Genomic DNA, 23,375 nt, shown 5'->3' with positions numbered 1-23,375 from the left:
AAGTCTTGCTCTGAGCATAAATTAAATGAAGTTAGAGTTGCACACCACATTTGCTCTAAATTCCCTGGTTAAGAGATTCTGATTTTACCTTACAAGTCCACTTCAACTCTTATTCTTTTGAGACAGGTTTCCAGTAGCAAGGAGGACCATGCCCTCCTAGACTGGGCTGCACATCTGCTTCACTTAAGTGGTGCTGGAACTGAGCTCAGGACTCTGTGGACACTCTGTAAGCACCACCGCGGAGTGCACTGTGGGTCTCCCTGCCTGTTTCCCCTCTTTAAAGATCTATTTATGTATGTGGGCGTTTGGTCTACATGGATGTCTGTGTACTGGATCCCACAGGCCCAGATTTATAGACAGCTGTGAGCTGCCACGTGGGTGCCGGAAATTGAACTCAGGACCTCTGGAAGCTCAGTCAATACTCTGAGCCCCACTCTTCCTTTTTCTTGAGGTAAAGATCTCACCATAGCTCAACTTGGCCTTGAAGTTGTAACTCTACCTCAGAGCCCCAGATTCTGAGATTTAAGGAGTACTGCACTGTTTTAACAATTTAAACATACTTTGCTCTAAGAAAACAAATATTTCTAAGTTTTCATTTTTGTTTCAGGGAATTTCTCATTCACATACTAATACACACCTGCCATTGTGTATATGTGGTGTGCATGTGTATGCGCTCATTCACATGTGTGGGCACAGGTGTTTTTGCTGGTGCACACAAGTGGAGGCTCAAGACTGATGCAGTTCCTTTGGACTGCTCGCCACTGCAGAGAGGCAGGGTCTCTAACTGGCCCTGCCCTGCCAGAGCCCTGTATCTGCAAAGCTGCAGTCACTGTGGCTCTTCCAGCCACACAGTATACATGAGTTGAGCTCTCATGCTTCCACGCAAATGCTTTAGACGCTGAGACATTTCCCCAGCTCCTAATTACTGTTGTTTTTAACAGTGTTTGTATGTGTGTAGGCCAGAAGACAACCCTAGGTGTCACCCTCAGGAATAGGAACACTTGTTTGGGAATCAGGTCTCTCACTGGCCTAAAGCTTACCAACTAGGTTAGGTTAGGTAGCTTGCCAGGGGACCCCAAGGATACTCCTGTCCACTTTCCCAGTATTGGGATTACAAGCATACACTACCAAATCTAGCTTCTATGTGGGCTCTGGGGATTGAGTTTATGTCCTTGGGCTTTCAATACAAATGCTTTACCAACTGAGCAATTCTCTAGTCTGGACTAAATAAAAATAATTTTCTTCCTAAGAAGACAACTTGGCATCAGGTTATCCTCCCCTGCTGTGATGTCAGGAGGGGAGGTTGTATTTGGTTTTTGAGAGGGTGTCTTTGTGTAGCTCTGGCTGGCCTTGAACTCACAGAGATCTGTCTGTCTCTGCCTCCTGAGTGCTGGGATACAGATGTGCTCTTGGCAGAGGCTGTGATTTTTAAAAACTTATACATTTGAAATAGATATGTTCTAAAGTAGAGTGATTCAGATGTTTAAGAAAATCTTGTAAGATGGACTTACAATGACCAGATGATAGTCAGCTGAAATGTATTGGTATGTACCACTGGTGGGAATGGAAAGTAGTGTCCCACACGAATACTGGTTAATACCGGTCAGTCTGTTAACCTACTCAACAGTCACATGCTCGGATCCAGCAACTGAATTTGTGGTCAGTTATCCCTAAGATATAGTCACATGCCTATAGAATAGCATAATCCTAGGATTATGCCCTGCAGCCTTATGAACTCTGAAAGACAGATGTATGTTAAATACTTCCCCAAAGGGGAATGACAGCATAAATATTGTAGCCATACAACAATGCACCTTGAAGCCACAATGAGATGAGATAATGAGCTATGGAGACAGCTTAGTGTGTAGAGCACTTACCACACAGTGTGAGGACCAGAGTTCAGATTTTACCAACACCATGTGTTTGGAAGCATTTCCTTACATACCTGGGATTCGGCCTCATTCGTCTTCACTGTCTTGAAGTCATCTTGCTTACTTATGATCTTCTGCAACTGAAAAGATTACAGACACATTTACATGGCTGTCTAATGGAGATCTGAAGTAACCTGAAGACAGATGCTTAGCTGTTACAGGGCATCTAGCTGTCTGCGGCTGGCTGTAGGCCATGCAAGACTGCAGGATTAAGCAGGCAGAAAGGCCGCCAGGGCCACAGTTCTCTGCTTAGCAGCAGCTCCTCCAGCAGACGAGCTGCAGTCTGCCTTTCACTCCTTTCGGATGGTTTCCATTTGGACATGTTTCTTACACCGCTGACACTTTACAGCCACATTCAGATGCGATCACATACAACGCCACTCTTCTACATATGTTCTGCCTTTTATTTATTTGTAACATGTTGAAATACTTATATTTTTGTTAACTATAAAACTGTTAACGGTTTCTTAAAACTGAGTCTGTTAAGTAGCCTACCTACCTTCCAGAGCCATTTGTACCAGTCTTCATGCGGGAAGCAAATGAAAAGAAAGGATTGAAAAGAAGTGAGATGTACACACAGTCTCTAACTATGGCTTAAATCAATTAGGAAACAAATCATCAGGACTTTCTTTAAAAAATGACTTGTTAGTAATTTATAAACTGCTAACATTAAGTCAGAGATCATCAATCTACACTTGGCACCCTTTTATGTTTAGTTAGGCAAATGGCTTATGCTGGGTTCTCTAGAGTCCTCCCTCCCCTGTGTGCCATGCCCTCCTGGCTTCAGGGAAACAATTGAAAGCTTGACATCACTTTCACCTTTTATGTCTGCCAATGAAAACCCTGTGGCACAGAGCCAGGCCCAATTCTCACACTCCGAAATCCCTCCTTTGCCCAACACCTGCACTTCTTTCATGCAGAAATGAACATAATCCAACAAAGATAAGAGCAACAAACTTCCATGTAAGGAACACTCAGCCTCTAGGAGGAGCAGCACTCTGGGGTGCTCCCTGCTTGTTACTCTGGACAGTGCTTTAGAAAAAATTGACAGCCGGGCGGTGGTGGCGCATGCCTTTAATCCCAGCACTTGGGAGGCAGAGGCAGGCGGATCTCTGTGAGTTCGAGACCAGCCTGGTCTACAAGAGCTAGTTCCAGGACAGGCTCCAAAACCACAAAAAAACCCTGTCTCGAAAAACCAAAAGAAAAAAAGAAAAGAAAAAAGAAAAAATTCACATACTTTAAAACCCAGATTCTGGTCAGGCAGTGGTGGCACACATCTTTAATCCCAGCACTTGGGAGGCAGAGGCAGGCAGATCTCTGTGAGTTTGAGGCAAGCTTGGTCTACAAGAACTAGTTTCAGGACAGGCTCCAAAGCTACAGAGAAACCCTGTCTTGAAAAACAACAACAACAACAACCAACCACCAATCAAACAAACAAACAAACCAGATCCTAGCCTTGTACACTTGAAATTTTTTTCTCTCTGTTGTCAGCCTGTCCTTCCTGAATGTCCATGGAAGCAATTCTGCTTTTTTTCTCTAAATTAATTTCACCTTGTTTTCAAGTGTAACTGAACACTGCATATTGTTCTGTATGTGCCTTTTTTCTTTCAGCATGGTTATCTCAAGATTCATGCATGTGACTTGTTTGTATTCACTGCTGAGCTGTGTCGCACTGACTCTAACACTTTTCACCTTATTCGTCTACCTGTGATGAGGGATGCCCTTTTGTATGCTGTGAATGTTTTATTACCATTGGTTAATGAAGAAGCTGATTTGAGGAGTATTGGTATTTGTTCTCTGAAAATCTTGTAGAATTCTGCACTGAAACCATCTGGTTCTGGGATTTTTTTGGCTAGGAGACTTTTGATGACTGTTTCTATTTCTATAGCAGTTATAGGCCTATTTAATTTGTTTATCTGGTCTTGATTTAATTTTGGTAAGTGATATTTATCCAGAAAATTGTTCATTTCCTTTAACTTCCAATTTTGAGGGGTATGGGTTTTCAAAGTATGACCTGATGATTCTCTGGATATCCTCTGTGTCTGTTGTTATGTCTCCTTTTTTGTTTCTGATTTTGTTAATTTGGATATTTTTCTCTGCCTTTTGGTTAGCTTCGATAAAGGTTTGTCTATTTTGTTGATTTTCTCAAAGAACCAACTCTTTGTCTCATTGTTTCTTAGTATTGTTTTGTTTCTGTATTGTTGAATTCTGCTCTCAATTCGATTATTTCCTGCTGTCTAGTCCTCCTGGGTGAGTTTGCTTCTTTTAGTTCTAGTGTTTTCAGGAATAATGTGGGATGTCCTTCTGTACATGTGTTGCTTTTATTGTTTAATGAATAAACCTGCTTTGGTGTATAGCAGGGCAGAATATAGCCAGGCTGGAAGAGAGATGTAGAGAGAGTAGGTGGAGTCAAAGAGATGCCATGTAGCTGCTGAAGGAGAAAGATGCCGAAATGCCAGAAACTTACAGGTAGATCACAGTCTTGTGACAATACACAGATTCATAAAAATGGGTTAATTTAAGATGTAAAAGCTAGTTAGAAATATGCATGAGACATTGGCCAAATAGTGTTATAATTAATATAGTATCTCTGTGATTATTCGGGTCTGGGTGGCTGGGAAATGAGCAAGCAGCTTCTGCTAACAAAATGGCACCCAATGTTCAGCAATGTACATCCACATAAAGCCTCAGAAAGCTTAATTAAAAAAAAGGCTTCTAGATCCACAAAAATCGAGAGTCAATTGGAGCTTCTTGGTAGTTGCATTTTTCTTTTTTTTCAGATAGGTTCTGTTTGCTGGTGGTGAGCAGAGGCGTGGCTCATTTAAGAGAAGGCTTCCTGACTCAGCATTAGCAGCAAACACTGCATAGCTTCTTTAAGAGATGGCTTTTTGGTACATGCTGGCAGTAAAAACTCTAACTCTTAAGGGCTGGAGAGATGGCTCAGAGGTTAAGAGCACTGCCTGCTCTTCCAAAGGTCCTGAGTTCAATTCCTAGCAACCACATGGGGGCTCACAACCATCTGTAATGGGGTCTGGTGCCCTCTTCTGGCCTGCAGGCATACACACAGACAGAATATTGTATACATAATAAATAAATACTAAAAAAACCTGACTCTTTTGGGAGGACCTGCATTTAAATGGGTTTATGAGTAGTGTGCTACAAATTACCTAATGGCGCACAGACACACTGCCTTCCTAGAGCTGGGGTGGTGAGCATGACTCACAGAGTTGGTGAACATATTTCTGCCATGTTGGATGGGGCAGAACCAACAGGCAGGGCCACAGAGTTGGTCCTAGCCACACTTGCTTAATGTTTAGGGAAAAAATGGCACTCCTGGTCAGAAAATGATTAGATATACACAATAAAGGCAGATTTAGACAAAAATAAACCTCTGAATGGGTCACACTGTGTTCAAAAAATTTATGTAGGCTTGGGAGAGACAGGAAAAAGAGTACAGTTATAAAAAGAAGCAAATAGTTTTAAAAATAAAACTAATCTTTAAAAAGATAGTAAAAATAATATAAAAGAGTACAGTCATGGATTAAAGAGGTATAGAAAAATAAGTCACATAAAGATAGAAAATATACAGTCTAGATTATGTATGTTATTGTGTTTTCTTTGAATTTTTTGCCCGTGAAAGAGCTAACTATAAAGATATATTTAATTTCATTGTTCAATATGCTAAGCCAAACCAGCATATATATTTTAAAAGGTATCTTGACTTCAAAATTTGGGTCTCAGGATATGTTGCTTTGGATAAGATGTTCTGCTTTTGTTTCCACAGAAGACGAGAACCTGTGGATTCTTTCCAAGTTAATATGGTTTGATGGAACAAGACCCCCTTAAAGGTCTCCATGAAGCCTAAAAATACTTCACCCACCAAACAGCAGGAAGCAGTTTGGAGAAAACTATGCCCAATTTCCCAAAATGATTTTTTATAAATGTTTGTTTTCATTTAAGGTGGGATATAATATAGAAATCAATACTAAAAAATTGGTATGGTCTTTGATTTATTGATAGAATAAATTAAGGTCAATTTTGTTATATATACATATATATATATTTCTGCTCTTGTTTAAGGTATTATGTTTATATGTCTCATTTAAAAATATAATATATAATTAAAAATTATAGAATAGTCATTTATAAGAGTCAAACTTGCAGTCATGTTAGGTTTTCTAGACATACAGAAAAAATTTTCAGTTAGATAGATATTCTTTAAACCTTTCAAAGACCTACAGAATATGGCATCTAAAATGTTTTAACAACTTAAGACTTTTCTCAACAGTGAGACATGTCTGCTTCTGGCAGCACCAATTACTTCAGAGAAGTTGATGGGCATTGAAGAAATTCATTTTAGAATTTGCCTTCAATGTGACAAGGCTAGTCATTTGGGCAAGAAACTGCTCTTGCCTGGACTGCTTGATGGTATGCTATATGAACCGAACATGCAGGGCACACAGAAAAATGGTTGCTGAAATTGCCTAAAGGTGAGACAGTTCTTTAGGGTTCCTGCTTCATGAGATAACTGCCAGATATTCTGCAGGAAACAGAAGAACATGACTAACAAACTGGCAATATGGGCAGAATACATCCTCAAATTTCCTGCTTCGCGGAAAAGTCTGCTGGATACTATGGGCCCATAGGCTGAAGGAGGATGCTCCAATGGTACAGAAGAACTCTGGTTGCCTATCGAGGCATCGAGATGTCTCTGTCAATTCTAGTGTTTTGGAAGTTGCTTACAATGCACTTCCTCTTTACTTAGGTAATAGTATATCCAACTGGGGTCTTTGAAGAGCTGAAGACAGATAGTTATAATTTTCCTTAGTTATGATAAAAGATAAATTAGATATAAACTTTAGACTCACAAAGATAGGATAGATGATAGTGTATTTTCCTTAATTTGCCAAATATAAGTGGACTAAATATTGTAACTATAATTCTTGTTTGATAGCTGTTTTGTATATGTAATTTTACTATGTTAAAGTTAAAAACCTTTTTAATTAGACAGAAAAGGGGAGATGATGTGGAATGTTCTTCTGTATAAGTGTTGCTTTTATTGGTTAATGAATAAAGCTGCTCTGGCCTATGGCAGGGCAGAATATAGCCAGGCTGGACGAGATATATATAGAAAGTAGGCTGAGTCAAGGAGATGCCATGTAGCTGCTGAAGGAGAAAGATGCCAGAATATGAGAACTTTACCGGTAGGCCACAACCTTGTAGCAATACATAGACTAATAGAAATAAGTTAATTTAAGATGTAAGAGCTAGTTAGAAATACGCATGAGCTATTGGCCAAACAGTGTTGTAATTAACATATCATCTGTGTGATTGATTTGGGTATGGGTGGTTGGGAAATGAATGAGCAGCCTCTGCTTACACAGGTGTTCTGTTAACTCACTAGTGTGGGATGTTTCCAGTTTCTTTTTGTAGGCATTTACTTCTATGACCTTTCCTCTTAACACAGCTTTCATTATGTCCAATAAATCTGAGTATGTTATGTGGTCATTTTTATTGAATTTTAGGAAGTTTTTAATGTCTTCTTTTATTTTTTCCTTGACAGATTGGTGACTCAGGTAGCATTGTTTAATTTCCATGTGTTTATGGGCTTTCTGAAATTAGTGTTGCTGTTGAAATCTAATTTTAAGCCATGGTGGTCTGATAAGATATATGGAGTTATTCCATTTTTTAAAAATATATATCTGTTAAGGTTTGCTTTATTACTTAATATGTGCTCAATTTTTGAAAAGGTTTCATGAGGTGCTGGGAAGAAGGTATATTATGTTTGGATAGAATATTCTATAGATGTCTGTTAAGTCCATTTGAGTCATTACATTTGTTAGTTCCCTTATTTCTCTGTTACGTTTCTGTCTGGTAGACCTGCCCAGTAATGAGAGTGGGGTGTTGAAGTCTCCCACTACTAGTGTGTGGGGTTTGAGGTATGATTTAAGCTTTTTTTAAAAAATATATTTATTTATTTATTTTGTATACAATATTCTGTGTGTATGCCTGCAGGCCAGAAGAGGGCACCAGACCCCATTACAGATGGTTGTGAGCCACCATGTGGTTGCTGGTAATTGAACTCAGAACCTTTAGAAGAGCAGGCAATGCTCTTAACCTCTGAGCCATCTCTCCAGCCCCTAAGCTTTTTTTTTTTTTAAAAAAAGATTTATTTATTTACTATGTATACAGTATTTTCAGTATTCTGTCTGCATCTGTGCCTGAAGGCCAGAGGAGGGCACCATATTTCTTTACAGATGGTTGTGAGCCACCATGTGGATTCCGGGAATTGAACTCAGGACCTTTGGAAGAGCAGGCAGTGCTCTTAACCGCTGAGCCACCTCTCCAGCCCTGATTTAAGCTTTATAAGTGTTTCTTTTACATATGTCTTAATTCAATGCTTCATCAGGATCTTCTGGCTTTCATTGTTTCCAGTGAGTATTCAGGTGTAATTCTGATAGGTCTGCCTTTATATGTTACTTGGCATTTTTCCTTGGCAGCTTTTGATAGTCTTTATTCTGTCTGTTTAGCATTTTATTATGTTGTGAGAGGACTTATTTTTGGTCCAGTTTATTTGGTGTTCTATAAGCCTCTTGTATCTTCATATGCATATCTTTCTTTAGATTAGGAAAGTTTTCGTCTATGATTTTGTTAAATAAATTTTCTGTGCTTTTGAGTTGGACTACTTCTATTTCTATTATTCTTAGGTTTGGTCTTTTCATGGTGTCCCATATTTCCTGGGTATTTTGTGTTAAGCTTTTGTTAGATTTAATGTTTTCTTTGACCGATGAGACTATTTCCTTTATTGAGATTCTCTCTTCCATTTCTTGTATTCTACTGTTTATGCTTGCATTTGTGATTCCTGATAGTTTTCCCATATTTTCCATTTCCAGAATCCCCTTGGTTTGTGTTTTCTTTATTGTCCCTATTTTGGTTTTCAAGTCTTGAATCGTTTCTTTTACCTGTTTGTTTTTTCTTGGTTTTCTTTAAGGGATTTGATTTCTTCCAATTTTTTTGTTTGTCTTTTCCTCTTTTTCTTTGAGGGAATTTTCCCCTTTCCTCTTTAAGGGCCTCAAACATTTTCCTAAAGTTATTTTTTAGGCTATTTTCTTCTGCTAGGTGTGTATTGCTTCTGTATCGGTGTGTTTAAGACTTGAAGTTGTAGAGCCACTAGTTTTTGTTGATGTGTGTTGCTCTTTGTGATGTTGGGTGTGTTCTTACCTTGTCTACCCATCTTTTTTTCTGATTGGTGTAGTTGGGGCCATGTTTTTGGTGATCCAAGGTTCAGATGATTGCTCTTCCTGGTAGAGTCACCCTGGAGGTTAATCGCATTCCAGGAGGGTTGCTCAGCATTCCCAGAGGTCCCTCTGTACTCTGCAATCCTGGAGGTGTTCAGGTTTGCTCCCCCAGAGTTCGCTTGCTTGGGCCTGCTTCTACAGAGGTTGTTTGAGCCTGGTTACGTGATGTTGGCTGACTTAAGCCTGCTCCAGAGGTCGCTGGCTCCTGCTCCTTCAGAGGTTGCTGGGTCAGGCCTGCTTCTGCAGAGGTCCATTCTAACCTTTTCACATGCATTTTTTTCTTCTTGAATGGCTGCTGTCACTGGTATGTCCAACAAAACACTGAACACTAGAGTTAAAAACAAACCTCTCTGCCTGCTCCTGATGCTGCATGGAAAGCATCCAGGATCCCCAACCCCTCAGCATCATGCTGGGTTCTTGGTGCTCGGGATTGAACTCAGGGTCTGATGCAATTAGCATGTGAGCTCCTGAGCTATACCCCAGCATGTGAACTCCTGAGCTGTACCCCAGCATGTGAGCTCCTGAGCTGTACCCCAGCATGTGAACTCCTGAGCTATACCCAGACCCTCTAAGATTTGGCAAATACTCTTTATCAGAATGAAGACACTGTTTCCCACTTACTGACTTTTAATAATGATACATTTGGTTAATGTTTGGTGTATACTGACATGATTAGCTGGGCATGACGGTGCATGCACAGACCTGCAGTACTTGGAAGTGAAGGTAGGAGGATCAGAAGTTCATCGCCAGCCTGGGTGTTACATAAGAGCTGTCTCAAAAGGCCAAAGGACAACAAAGAAAGAGACAGTATATATATACATGGCCTCTTCTGCTGTTACTGTGTCAGGGTGGTGGACTGTATTGACTGATTTCCTAGCTATGGAGCTCACTGCTATTTCTATTTTGACCTCATTCTGCACTTCACACATGGATTGGTTTGCTTTTTCTGGGTAAGGGCAGAATTCTGTATTTTGGTTTGTGAGGACAGGACTAGAATTTACTTCTTGGCAGGTCTTTCTCTGGTTTTAGTTACCAGAAACATCTTGGGCTTCCTTTCCTTTATCTTGTGTTTCTGGAGGGTTTGTAAAAGTTTGGCATTACCTCCTTAATTCCAATGAAACCATGTACACTTGAATGTCTTTGTGGGAAGATTTTGGGATAGTGATTTCTAGGCTTATGAACAATTCAGATACCGTATCTTGTTAGTTTTATTGAAGACATGAGTCCATTTCATCGGAGCACATATGAACTGGGTGCCACAATATTCAATATTCCATTTTTGTGCTTGGGTATCAGTAGCATCTGTGGCACGGTCTCCTTTGATACAAAGTATTGTTAATATATCCTTCCTTTCCAGATTATTCATTAATTTTGAAAATCTGTCACATAAGGTGCCAGAGATGGCTTAGGGTTAAGAGCACTTGCTGTCCTTGTAGACTCTACAAGAGCAGTGGTTCTCAACTTTCCTAATGCTGAGACCCTTGTTTTTCATGTTGTAGTAACCCTCAATCATAAAATTATTTGCTGCTATTTTATAACTGTAATTTTGCTACTGTCATGGATTGGAATGTGAAGCTCTGATATGTGATCCCTAGGTTGAGAACAGCTGTGAGGATCTGGATTTGGTTCTGAGCACTCACAAGGGTCTAAGGAATCTGATGCTCTTTTCTGGACTTCACGGGCACTGCATACATGTGGTGTACTAAAAATATGCAGGCAAAGCACCCATACACATAATAAAAATAAAAAATTCTCTAAAAAGCTATTGTGTAAGTAAGTAAAATTTAAAAAATGAAACATGGATGTTTTGTCTGAACACACACACGAGTGTACACCACATGCTGCCACTTACAGAGACCACGAGAGAGTGCTGGATACCCTAAAACTAGAGTTACAGAGAGCTGTGAGCTACCAGTGGATGCTGGGAATTGACCTGGGTCTTCTCCAGAGTAGCCAGTGCTCTTAACACTGAATTATCGCTCCAGCCCATACACAAAAATTTAAAATAAATACTTTATTTTTAAATAAAATTTAATAATTATAAATAAATTTTTATTTATTTAAAAATAAATAAAGATGGATGTAATCAATAAAATGGCTAATTATAAATTTTATAGAAAGCTTAAAACTTGTTCTTTTATTATGGAACATTAAATACAATTGAATTTAACCTTCATGCAATCTTTCTTCAAAAAGTTACAAAGCAAACAAAATAAACCAAAATATGTAATTAGTTAATTGAAGTATGAATTTCTCAGGAGTCTTATAACACAGTGTGAAATTTAGAATAGCAAGGACCTGTCCTGATGGATTTTGTGCTTGATAAATCTTTTAATGTTAGGTTTTACCTAGAACACTTTAGTTTGGACTCAGAAAGAGGTTCTGATAGCCTCTGAACACTGAAGATTGCAGTGTCTGGGGCCAGAGAGGTAACTCAGTGGGTAAGAGTGTTTGAGCCAATCCTGGGAACCTGAGTTCAATCCCCAGGACTGGAAAAGACTGAACCAACTTTCACAGCTGTCCTTTGACTTCCACACCTGGGCTGTGTGTGTGTGTGTGTGTGTGTGTGTGTGTGTGTGTGTGACTAAATTTGACTTAAAAAAAGATTATAGTGCTTATATGAATTCTAACATTTCCATTTGAGACATTTGAGAGTATGAACCTAAACATCTCAGTTCAACATTTGGGTCAGAGGGTCTTTCTCTTCCCTAAGACACTCTCTGACATGGTAGCATGGAACCTGGCTAATGTAACAAGCTGTGTGTGCCTGCTCTATGAGAAAGCACTGCTGGAGGTGCTGGGGAGACAGAAAGCTCCTTGCTGTCACTGAATTTCCATTCTAATGGGCTGAAGAGAACAGACATGCAGAGCAATTGTTGGTGCTGCACACTGTAAATAAAACACTGAAGCAGGGGATGGGAGAGAGACTGCTGGGGGTGCAGGAGGCTTCCTCCAGGTGGTTCTCCTTGATGACATGAGTGCCAGCTTCTGCATGATTGAAAATGCCTGAATGAGTGCAGTAAGGACAACCAAGCAGAGGGAAGAACAAGGACTTGGGCATAGGGGTGCCATGTCACAGGGATAGATATAGAGATTAGCTGTGGAAGGTCCTCCAGGTGCCTATCTGCTACATACAAATTCTGAATGACTTAGCTGGGTGATGGTGGTGCACGTCTTTAATCCCAGCACTCAGGAGGCAGATCTCTGTGAGTTCGAGACCAGCCTGGTCTACAAGAGTTAGTTTCAGGACAGGCTCCAAAGCTACAGAGAAACCCTGTCTCGAAAAACAAACAAACAAACAAACAAGCAAGCAAAACAATAAAAAAGAAATTCTAAATGACTGAAGACATACTGTTGAATGGATTTCTGAATCTCTGTTGACCAGCACTTTCAGTTTCAGACTGAAAATGGATTAGGCAGAGTCAATTTTATTTCTCTTTGCTTCCAAGACAGTTTACATTCAGGAATGGGAGAATCATTACAAAACCAAGGAGAATAAACTCTATCAAAGGCTTTTCTATGTATTTAGCAGCAACTCTAGCAGGTGTATTTAGTTTGATCAACTCCTAACACTCTTATACTAAGAGCACAGTCCTTTCCATCAGTATGAGAGTAGCTCGGAATGAAAGGACCACCTAAGGAGCCGTTTCCCCGGTGAACAGACTGGTCATTAATCTACTGTCTAGAGAAGCTGCTTAAAACCCTGGCACTCGGCCCACAAGCAGACGCACCATCTATCAAGGTAAAGATTACATAGATCAACTATTACTGGCTTTGATCACTGTCCATACTGTTTATCACACCTGACAGAGTGCAACTCACGTAGATGGCGACTTTCGCCAGTTCTCAGGCTGAAAAAGTAGGCACCGTGCTACCCGACAACTTTTTCATATAGATGTTAACAAAGCACAAATGCTCACTAGTATGGAAGTTACAAACTGAGGCAATCTGCACATTAGGACACTGTCACAAGACATTACAGATGTGTATCTTATCACTGTACCACCATACCTGGCTCTTTCAAGAATATGAATATATATGCATGTGTGTATATATATATTTAAGTTTATTAAACTAAGGACCATGGAAGTTAAACAATTAAAATAATTAATAGAAATGTAGTTTTCTTCCTTGAAATTATTTCTTCAAAAATTGATAAATGTATCAATCCCCTGGCTATCAAGTTCCATTTCTATAGCCAGCACAAAGAGCCCACTATAGGCATACAAGGTTGGCTTTAAAGCCTTAACCTTCAAACAATCAGTGATGTGTCCCAATATCACTTTCTATGTGTTGTGCACGTGCATGTGGAGGTCAGAGAGCAGGCTGGGGTATTCTGCCATCAGTCGCCATTGTCTTGAAGCCGTCTTGAGTACTTACCATCTTCTGTAGCTGACAAGACTTCAGACAAGCTTCCATGCCACCACGGCTTTGTGATTTTTTGCCTCAGGTCACCCCCAAACATTACTGAAGTGCAACTCTGAGCTTTGGAATTGTGACAGTGATACCTGCAGGGGTCTTGTTCATTATATCTGAGAAGATTACGTCTAGCTGAGCGGTGGTGGTGCACGCCTTTAATCCCAGCATTTAGAAGGCAGAGGCAGGCGGATCTCTGTGAGTTCAAGCCCAGCCTGATCTACAGAGTGAGTTCCAGAACAGGCAGGGTTACAAAGAGAAACCCCTCTCAACCCACCCCCCAAAAAGAAAATCGCCCCTAACTCCACTATTATAAAGACAGACACCTCATGACTAACAGGAATAACACCACAAAGTTTATCCAGGTCTTGGAGAATTACACATGTGCAAATTCTACAGGTTGGTTAATCTGAGAGAATCAATTCTCTACCTCATGGCCTTTTCATATACACTACCCTCTAAGGTAGATGAAGTAGCTGGATAGCAATGGTGTCTTCTAAGACACTGCAAAGATATTTCAGGTTCTATCTGTGCAAGCGCATTTCCTTCCATTGCTTTAACTTAAGTTCCTTTAAAAATGATCATATATCTCAAAAGGGGGTGCCGGTGAGGTGGCTCAGAGTATCAACCGTAATGACCTAAATTTGAACTACAGGATCCACAGTGGAAGGAGAGAACTGCCTCCTGTTAGCTGTCCTATGACATGTGCCCCATGGCATGTGTGTGCTCCATATATACACATCCATGTACATATGTATACATACGTACACACACACAAATCTCAAAATAATTTCCCAAATTTACTGATAGAAAATTTTCATTTCCTATTTATTCTCCAGTCTCTACGTCTCTTTAAACATTGTATGTGTATGAATGTTTTGTGTGCATGTTCGTGTACTGTGTGTGTGCCTAGTGCCTGTGAATGTCAGAAGAGGGCATAGGATTCCTTAGAACTAGAGTTACAGATGGTTTTGAGCTGCCATTAGGTTCTGGGTCCTACACAAAAGCAAAAATAATGCTCTCAACTGCTGAGCTTTCTATCCAATCTACTTAACCTCTCTTTTGAAATGTTTCTGTAGTAATTCCTGCTGACGAACAAAACTTCAGATGTCTCCACTCAATCCCTATCTATTCGACCATTTAGGAAGTTTGGTATTAAACATTTCCCCTGCTACTCTTCTCTTTCCAAGATTTGCTAGTCTTTCTCTTAGTCTTTCTGGATTCTCCAGGATTCTGCTTGTTGCTCTTGGAAAGCCAACTATCGCCATCACTGGGAATGAGACTGAGGAGAACTCTTTTATAAGGCTTCTGCACTCTGATAAATGCACACTGCTGATAAATCTGCTTCTAGTTAGTACAGAATTGTAACAGATGGAAAAAAGTCATAAAAACCTATGAGGAGTCATTATTTAGACTGCTTTGCCAAGTACCTTTACGTATTTGCTGCACGTCACTGTAAAACATTTTTTTCTGGACTGGGACTTGCCATATAACCTGTGCTGGTGTGAACTTCGTGATCCTTCTGCCTTACCTTCATGAGTGCTCTTTGCTACACTAGGAATCACAGAGACTACATACATTACATCTATATCTAGGTAAGAAAAGTAACAAGGAATTTAAATTAGTCTATTCAACTAAAAAGCCTTTATTCTAGAGCAGAGATTTAACTTAATCATGTGTTTGTTACACAGGTATTTTTGTGTGCTTACTGCGGCATGTGTATGTTAAATGCTGTATATCTGCAGGCATGTGTGAGTGCCTGTGTTTGAGCAGAGGCCAGAGCACCATGATGGATGCCTTCTTCTATTGCTCTCTGTCCTATTCCAGAGCACCATGATGGATGCCCTCTTCTATTGCTCTCTGTCCTATTCCAGAGCACCATGATGGATGCCCTCTTCTATTGCTCTCTGTTCTCAATCTGGAACTCACTGGTTTCTGTTAGCCTGGTTGACCGGCATGTTCCCGAGATGTACCCACCTTCATCCCCACACTGGGGTTATAGATGTGCATGGCCACATGTGGGTGATGGTGATCTGAATCCAGGCCCTCATGCTGTGCAGCAAGTACTCTCAGCCACCAAACCATCTCCCTGGCCTACTGCCTTCATTTCTAAAATTAACTCTTAAAATAAACAGAGTTACCACTCCTGGTCACTTCAGGTAAGACAGTCTCTGCACTTTAGCCCCGAGGGTCCGCCTGCCACACGACAGCCTACTCAGATTTCATATCATCCACCCTCCCTTCCTCACAGGCCTAGATGGACACATCTACTCTGGATCATTCCTAATGATGTTAAGCATTGGTGAGTCTACTTTTTGAGGGGCTCCACTGTTTTACAGTTCATTCTCTACTGAGGTCTTTTTCTGCTCTTCCTCTGTTCCAAGGCTTTGCAAGAGTTTCTTGTACAAAACAACAACAACAACAACAACAAAAAAACCCAAAAAACATAAAAAAAAACCATTTTCAAAGCTACGGAATGGAGCTGGGTCAAAAATTTTACTAAGTATAATTTATGTAGAACAAAATACCCCTTACATAGCCATGTAACCACCAGTGATCAAGACTTGAAGTATTCAGCATTTCAGCACCTCTTCTCTCTCCCTTTACTCCTTCCTGGCTGCAGATAACCAAGGGTCTGCTTTCCTTGGGTATGGACATGAAGAACTGTATATACACAGAATCCTACAGTTCATACTTTTTCCTTCATTTTGACTCATCCCTCCTGCTGCTTACTTAACACTTTGTTCCTTTTTGTTGTGCAGTAGAAGTCTATTGCATAAATAACATTTATTCATCTAGTCACTTTTGACAAACATTTTGGTTGCCCCCAGACTGGGGTTGAGTAAAGCTGCTATGCATATTTATATTCAGGTCCTGGGTGAACATGTGTTTTCTATTTTTATTTATTTATTGAGTGAGGGTCTCACTATGTAGCCTTGCTGGCCTGGAACTTCGTATACACACAAGACTGGCCTTCAACTTATAGAGATTCACTTGCCAGCTATTCTGTGTTTTTGAGACAGGGTCTCTCTCTGTAGCCCAGATTGGGTTAGAATTCACTCTACAGCCTTGGTTGGCCTAGAACTCATGGCAAGCCTTCTAAATTTCACAAATATTGGGATTACATGGTTGAGCCACCTCACCCACTTATATACTCTCTTTTCTTTGACTGTAAATTTAGGAATAAAATTCTCAAGTCATACACTAAGCATGTATTTAACTTTGAAAGCAGATGGCAGTTTTGCTTTTCGGCCCAAGCATCATCTTATTTCTATGAACAATATACATATATAATAAAGTGACTGCTATTTGTTTCACACCCCCATAGCTGGCATAGTGGCCCACACCTTTAATACTAGTAGTACTCAGGACAGCTAGAGCCACAGAGAGACACCCTGTTTTGGGAAAACAAAAACACCTGACCAAAACCCAAACCCCCAAAACCCAACCAACCAACCAAAATGCCACAAATCAGTCATTTATGTACACACATAATTTGTCATTCACATACCCTCACTGGTTGACAATGATGCTCACAATCTACTAAGTTTGTATGCATTTCCCCCTCTGCATAAACTACAGAGTACAACCAGCAGTTTGCTCTGAGATGTTTCTTTCATATCAGCACCAGCTTTTAGAGAACAGAGTGGAATTCACTGTTTTGAGGTTTAGAACTATGTCCTCAGAAAAAATATTATTAAATACTCAGCTGTATTTACAGTTTTTCAAATATTAGCTGTACCTAGTTCCTAAAACATTTGCACTAATTTATATTTTTTGGCTTACCTTTCTATTACTTGTTTTTGATACGAGAGTGATTTAAAACACATCTTTAACATGCATTTTTTAAAGCTGTATGATGCAGCTGCCAGAAGCGCATCTCTCCTAGGATCTTATGCTCTAGGCGCTTGTCATTTCCCCAAGACTGTATTTCAGAAGTTTTTAAATTTATTTTTATTTTATATATATGAGTGCTTTGCCCGCATGTAAATTTGTGCTCTATGTGTGTGTCTGGTGCCTGCAGAGGCCAGAAGAGGGAATGGAACCCGGGTTCTCTGCCATTAGGAACTAGGTCTGAACGTGCAAATGGTGTGACCCTTCAAATGTAAACAGTGAGCACTGCTTTGATGTTAAAGGAAATGTCAATCACCGCAAAAGCACCAGGTGTTACGATAACCCCAATACAAGCATGTGCTCACCTTAACAAACTCCTTTCTTTCAATCATCTCATTACCATCCGCATCTAGCATTTTAAAAGCGACATGGAATCCAGTGTGAGGTTCTGCAAGGAGGTGAACAATGAACAATTATTTATTTGCTGGCAAAATGCTAAGTATTTGTAGCTACAAAAACCTTCCAATTTGAAATAAATGACCAAAAAGTATATAAGCAAAAGCCAGAGGAAAGAAGGATCTTGTTCATATTTTCTTTCTTTCTTATTACTTTTTCTTTTCTTTTTTATTCCTTACTTTCTCTTTCTTTTTTGAGACAGAGTTTGTTTGTGTAGCCTTGGCTGTGCTGGAACTTACTCTGTAGACCAGGCTTGTCTTGAACTCAGAGATCCACCTGCCTCTGCTTTCAAGTGCTGGGATTAAAGTGTACTTTATCACTACCCATCTAGGAAAGTTCTCTTTCAAACAGTATTTGATGTTGAAGCTCTGGCCTCTCAACATCGCCCATGGAGCTGTGGCTGGGCTGCACACTCTAAAAAGCAAATTACTGTGAGAACTTGACCCTACCTCCGGCTTTCTGGTATTCTCACAGCACTCCTGCTATTTTCATATTATTGCTATTCTTTTTTACTTTTCTGTTTTAGTTTTTAAAAACCTTTTATCTTGCCATTCTTGACAACTATAAAATGTATGCCCGCATACCCTTCAGCCAGGTTCCTCTAGCGTTAACATTTTAAATTCCAAAACACACTTATCAAGACTAAGATATTAACATTGCTACAGCATATGAATCATGAGCAGCAGAGTTTGTAATTTTTATTTATGCTGTGTTTGCTTTAGAATCAATGTGAGGTATTTTGCATTTAGTTGTCATGTCTGCTTAGTCTCATCCACGTATGAGAATTCCTTAATCTTTTCTGTTTCCACTACTGGGATACTTTGAAGGGCAAGAATCTTGTTCAGTTTTTTTTTTTTTTTAAATATCCCTAAGAGGCCAAACATGGTGTCCCATGCCTTTAATCCTTGAGGCAGAGGCAGAAAGGTCTCTGTGAGTTTAAGAGAGTTTCAGGCCAGTCTTGGTCACATTGTGAGAACTCACCCTCCCTCTCCCACCTCTCAGAAGGCTAACCATGATTTCTCTCTTTTTTCCTTCTCTTGGATAACACTATGATTTTTCTTCTCCCTCAGAAAACACTAACTATGATTTTCCTGTTTTTCTGTTCAGCAAATGCTCTGTCTCAGAAACAAAGTTACAGGGTGCCATAGTGTGTGGGTAGAAGAGCACACTCTAAGTTAACATTAGTTTGCAAATGGAGAGATTAAGATTTGTGTGTGTGCGTGTGAGTCCACATGTGCACGTACCTGTGGAAGCCAGAGGCTGATGTGGAGAGCTTGGGTTATTGCTCTCCACCTTATGGCTCTCACTGAATCTGGAGCTTTTTCCACTATTCTACTAGACTGGGTAGCCAGTGAGCCCCACCCCCAGTACTGAACTACAGGTGCAGACCCTCATGCCTGTTTTTTCTGAATGCTGGGGTCTGAACTCAGGTTGTCATGTTTGTACAGTAAACACTCTAACTCACGGAGACATCTCACCAGCTCTATTCTCAATGCTTTTAGTAATAAACACAGAAACATCAAATTTCAAGTCCTGCTTGTTAAGAATGAGAACTCCACATAACTGTTATAAAGAGAAGCAGTATACTTACTCGTGAGGATTGTAAGTAAGAAAAGATACTCGGTATACGAAATTAGCCCTGAAAGAGAAAACATAAAAATAAATCAGGAGATAAATTTTAGATGAGAATCATGGAAATAACTAATATTGAAACTTCACCTCTGTACAATTTGGCATTTTATTCTACATCTTTGGTATAGTGGAAACCACTGTATAATAAGAGTTGAAATACAGCCACATTTTAAAAAAGACACCATTCTTCATCAAGTTTTACCTCCAGCAAGGATGTCATGATAGTGAATCTTATGTGTCAGTTAGATTGGGCAAGGATTGGCCATTTTCCTGGGTATATCTATGAGGGTTCTCCAGCTGAAATCAGTCTATGGACTGGTAGACTCAATAGAGGAGATTGACCTCTCAACATGTGAGCATCATCTAGTCTGTCAGCAAGATGCCAAGGAAAGAATTCAGGCCTGCCCTCCCCTTCCTTACCTGCTGCATCCTCTATCCCTCTACTTTTACTCCTGGCTCTCCTGGTTTTCAAGACTTTGGGCTGAGACTGAATCCCACTCTTGGCTCTTGGGTCTCTGGCTTACAGAGGTCACACCAATCTGCAAATCTCCTTATGAGTTTGGCTTCACTGAACAATACTGACAGCTGCTGTTTAGCAAGTAACAGGAGTTCACTAGCATCTCATCTGTAGGTTATGTAACTTAGACTTAGTTTTTCCTATTTGTAATACCTTACTTGATTGACGGAAACTTACAACTATAGTAGCTCAGCTTTGGTTATAGAGAAAATCAAACTGTATAACTTAAAATGTTGTAGTAACTTCATTTCCCTTTGAGAAACCATTCTTTTTCATTCTTAAACATGCAGTTTGGGTGGGACACCTTGCTTTTCCTTCCTTTTCCATGATACTGAAGGAGGCATTTTAACTGAGTTAGGTTTCTGTTGCTGTGATAAAACACCATGACCAAAAGCAACCTGGGGGAAGAAGAAGGGCTTACTTCTGTTTATAGTTCTATAAAACAGTCCACATACAAGAAAGTCAGGGTAGGAAGTAGAGACAGGAACCTGGAGGAAGTAGAAGCCATGAACAAGTGCTGCTTGCTGGTTTGCTCAGCCTGTTTTCTTACACCACTTACAGTGATCTGGGTCTTCCCATATCAACCACCAATAAAGAAAGCACCCTACAGACTTGCCTAAAGAGGCATTTTCTCAATAAAGATCACCTCTTCCTGAATGACACTACCTTGTGTCACACTGACAAAACAGTGGCCAGCCAAGAGAGCAAGTGGCTTGGAGCCCAAGCTGGTGAACAGGCTGCTCTAGGGGCTGGTTCAGGGTAATTCATGACTGAAGCTAGGCCACTATGAGCGGTTCTGCATGATTTCTACCGAGAATGCCGGGGCACTGACTTCTTTTGTGTGCACTCGATGATGTGAGAGTTATAATTAGGACTAGGAGGCCATGGGCAAAGACAAGACAGCACTTAGAGCCTGAAAGCCCATAGTTAACTGGAAGGCTTAAAAAATGGGTACTGGTCTGAGCTCCAAATCCAGGTAGCTTTAGGGCTAGCTCCATATCTGGTCACTAAATAAACTTTCTTGTTGGAGTAGTGATAGGTTTTAGGTTAATGCAATGAGGAGCATCAGTAAACGCAGAAGTCTGACTTTAACAAGAATGGCTGTTGGAGGAGTTAACAATTTGTCTCTTGGTCAGGAGCTTGGTATACTAGCAAAATGCACAACTTACAACTGAACAGACTTTATCATGAAGAACTCAACAACAGATAAACTCACATAGACTCTTAGTTATATATTATTATATATCTATAATCACAGATACTTAGTTATAGATTATTATATTAGATAATAATATAACAAAACTCAGGCCTAATAATTATCAACTTGTGAGTCTTATTTTGTCTTTGAATCTCTACCTCTCAGTAGATTATTTTGAAACGAATCTTACATATCATATCACTTCAAAGCCTCCCAGGTAAAAATATTCAAAGGCTGGGTGCTGACTTCCTGTCCTCACCAGCTCTCCTCACTCAGCTATTTCCTTGATTTTGAAGTAGTTGTGTTTTCTCAGAGTGAGGACATGTAGTCCGTCTATGGATACCTCTTTCTGAAGACTATTCAGTGTTACATGAAGCGAGAATAAATTCTGTTTGTCATGTCTTGCTCCTGGAAGAAGTGCTCTAATGTTAGTCTGAGGATCAAAGCATTTCATCCCTTGGCGGCCTTAAAAAAAAGGGGGAAAATAGTGTTTTTCTATATTTCAAAGGAATAGAGAGGGGGTGAGGGGAGGAGCAACCTCTAGACTGTCCTGGGCTTGGTGCCAAAGGAGACTTTTCTTGTCTTTAAACACAGGTAAATGTCCTTTAAGCATAGACAATTTTTGAAAAGGAAAATTCCATCGTCTTTCTCTGAAACACTGACTTAAGTAAACACAGTTGAGAAGTGTAAAAATAGTGGCTTGTGCTCCAGATGCAGTACAAGACAACAGAGAGCCCTGCAGCACCTCCTAGCTGCCTCAGAAAGCGCTTCTAGAGAGACCCACATCCAAGGGCACCTTCTGGAAAACAGCTGAGTGCCTGTTACTTTGATGGGAAACTGAATGCTGTTAAGTGGCAGTTTCAAAGCTGCACGATACAGAGACTATTTATTTATTTATTCTTATGTGTATTGGTGTTCTGCCTGCATATGTCTGCGCACCATAAGGATGAGTTCAGACAGTTGTGAGCCGCCATATGGTGCTGGCAATCGGACTTGAGTCCTCTGGAAGAGTAGTCAGTGTTCTCAATCACTAAGCTATGCCCAGCACAAACAGGAAAATGTTTTTAAAAATTTACCTTTAGAGGCTGGGTAGTGGTGGCATATACCTTTAATCCCAGCACTCAGGAAGTAGAAGCAGGAGGATCTCAGTGAATTCAAGGCCAGCCTGGTCTACAAGGTGAGTTCCAAGACTGTTACACAGAGAAACTTTTGTCTCGAAAAACAAAACAAAACAAAAAAACAAATAGACAGAAACTGAGGAATCGAGAGAGAGAGAGAGCAATTCATAAAAACTTACCTTTAAAGTTTGATAAAGGATCTTTAGGGGCCACTAGGAGTAATGAGTGAACAGTTCCTACACTTCCAGAAATATTTTAAAGTTGGAACCACACTCAAACACAATATGTTCAGTAACGGCATTCTGAGAACTGTATTTCCCAAAGAGCCTGGGCTATCACTCTTCCATGGGGATATATTTATATCTTACAACAATGTGCCTTGTAATTTATAGTCAGAACATCCTTGAGGCAAGTGTGATATTGACAATCTAGCTCAGTTTAAATATTCAGAACAAGCATAATTTATACTTTACTTTTCTTTCCAAAGCATAGTAAATTTTATCTCAAGAACATTCTACCTTTTGTTGGCTATGTTATAAATTCTGATAGATCCTATATGGTGTGAAATGGAGTATCTTAAATTGTTCTCTACACAGTTTTATTAACATTGGCAGTGAAGTACAGGTGAATCTTTCCTTCTTTCTCAGAAATAGAGATCTCAACAGAAAATAAAAACAAGCAAAGAAAATCCCTGCTAAATTCCTCCTCAATTGTTTTCTGTCTGTGATGACTAGACTTTTTTATTAGTTGAGGCACCTGACTCTGCAATCCCTGCGGAGATAATGCAAATGAAGATAGCATGAGTGCCAGAATTTATCTTTCCCTGCATCCTTCTGGTCACAAGTACAGGAAAGCCGAGTCTGCTGACTCAGAGCACACACATTCCTACAAACTCCCAATATGAAAATCATAAGAGACTGTTACCTCTAAAGCACATAGGTTTATTCTGGTGCTATGATTGGGAGGGATCCAATA

At 40.0% G+C, this 23,375-nt stretch overlaps 1 protein-coding gene across 1 annotated transcript in view; it reads right to left on the bottom strand.

Annotated features, from left to right (window-relative positions):
- Positions 1-23,375, bottom strand: part of Micu2 (mitochondrial calcium uptake 2) — a 92,031-nt gene that overhangs the window by 13,020 nt on the left and 55,636 nt on the right. Inside the window, exons 5-7 of the mRNA XM_041633964.1 lie at positions 19,527-19,574; positions 17,845-17,927; positions 1,946-2,011 (exon numbers count right to left, since the gene is read on the bottom strand). Of these exons, the coding sequence (XP_041489898.1) occupies positions 1,946-2,011; positions 17,845-17,927; positions 19,527-19,574 (197 nt within the window). The remainder of the gene's footprint in view (positions 1-1,945; positions 2,012-17,844; positions 17,928-19,526; positions 19,575-23,375) is intronic.

This window comes from Microtus oregoni, unplaced genomic scaffold (assembly GCF_018167655.1).
Source record: "Microtus oregoni isolate MIOR12 unplaced genomic scaffold, Mior012 000045F_ref0000178, whole genome shotgun sequence".
In the NCBI taxonomy this organism is placed as follows: domain Eukaryota; kingdom Metazoa; phylum Chordata; class Mammalia; order Rodentia; family Cricetidae; genus Microtus; species Microtus oregoni.
The sequence above is the reverse complement of the archived record's forward strand: the minus strand, read 5'-3'. Positions and strand labels throughout refer to the sequence as shown.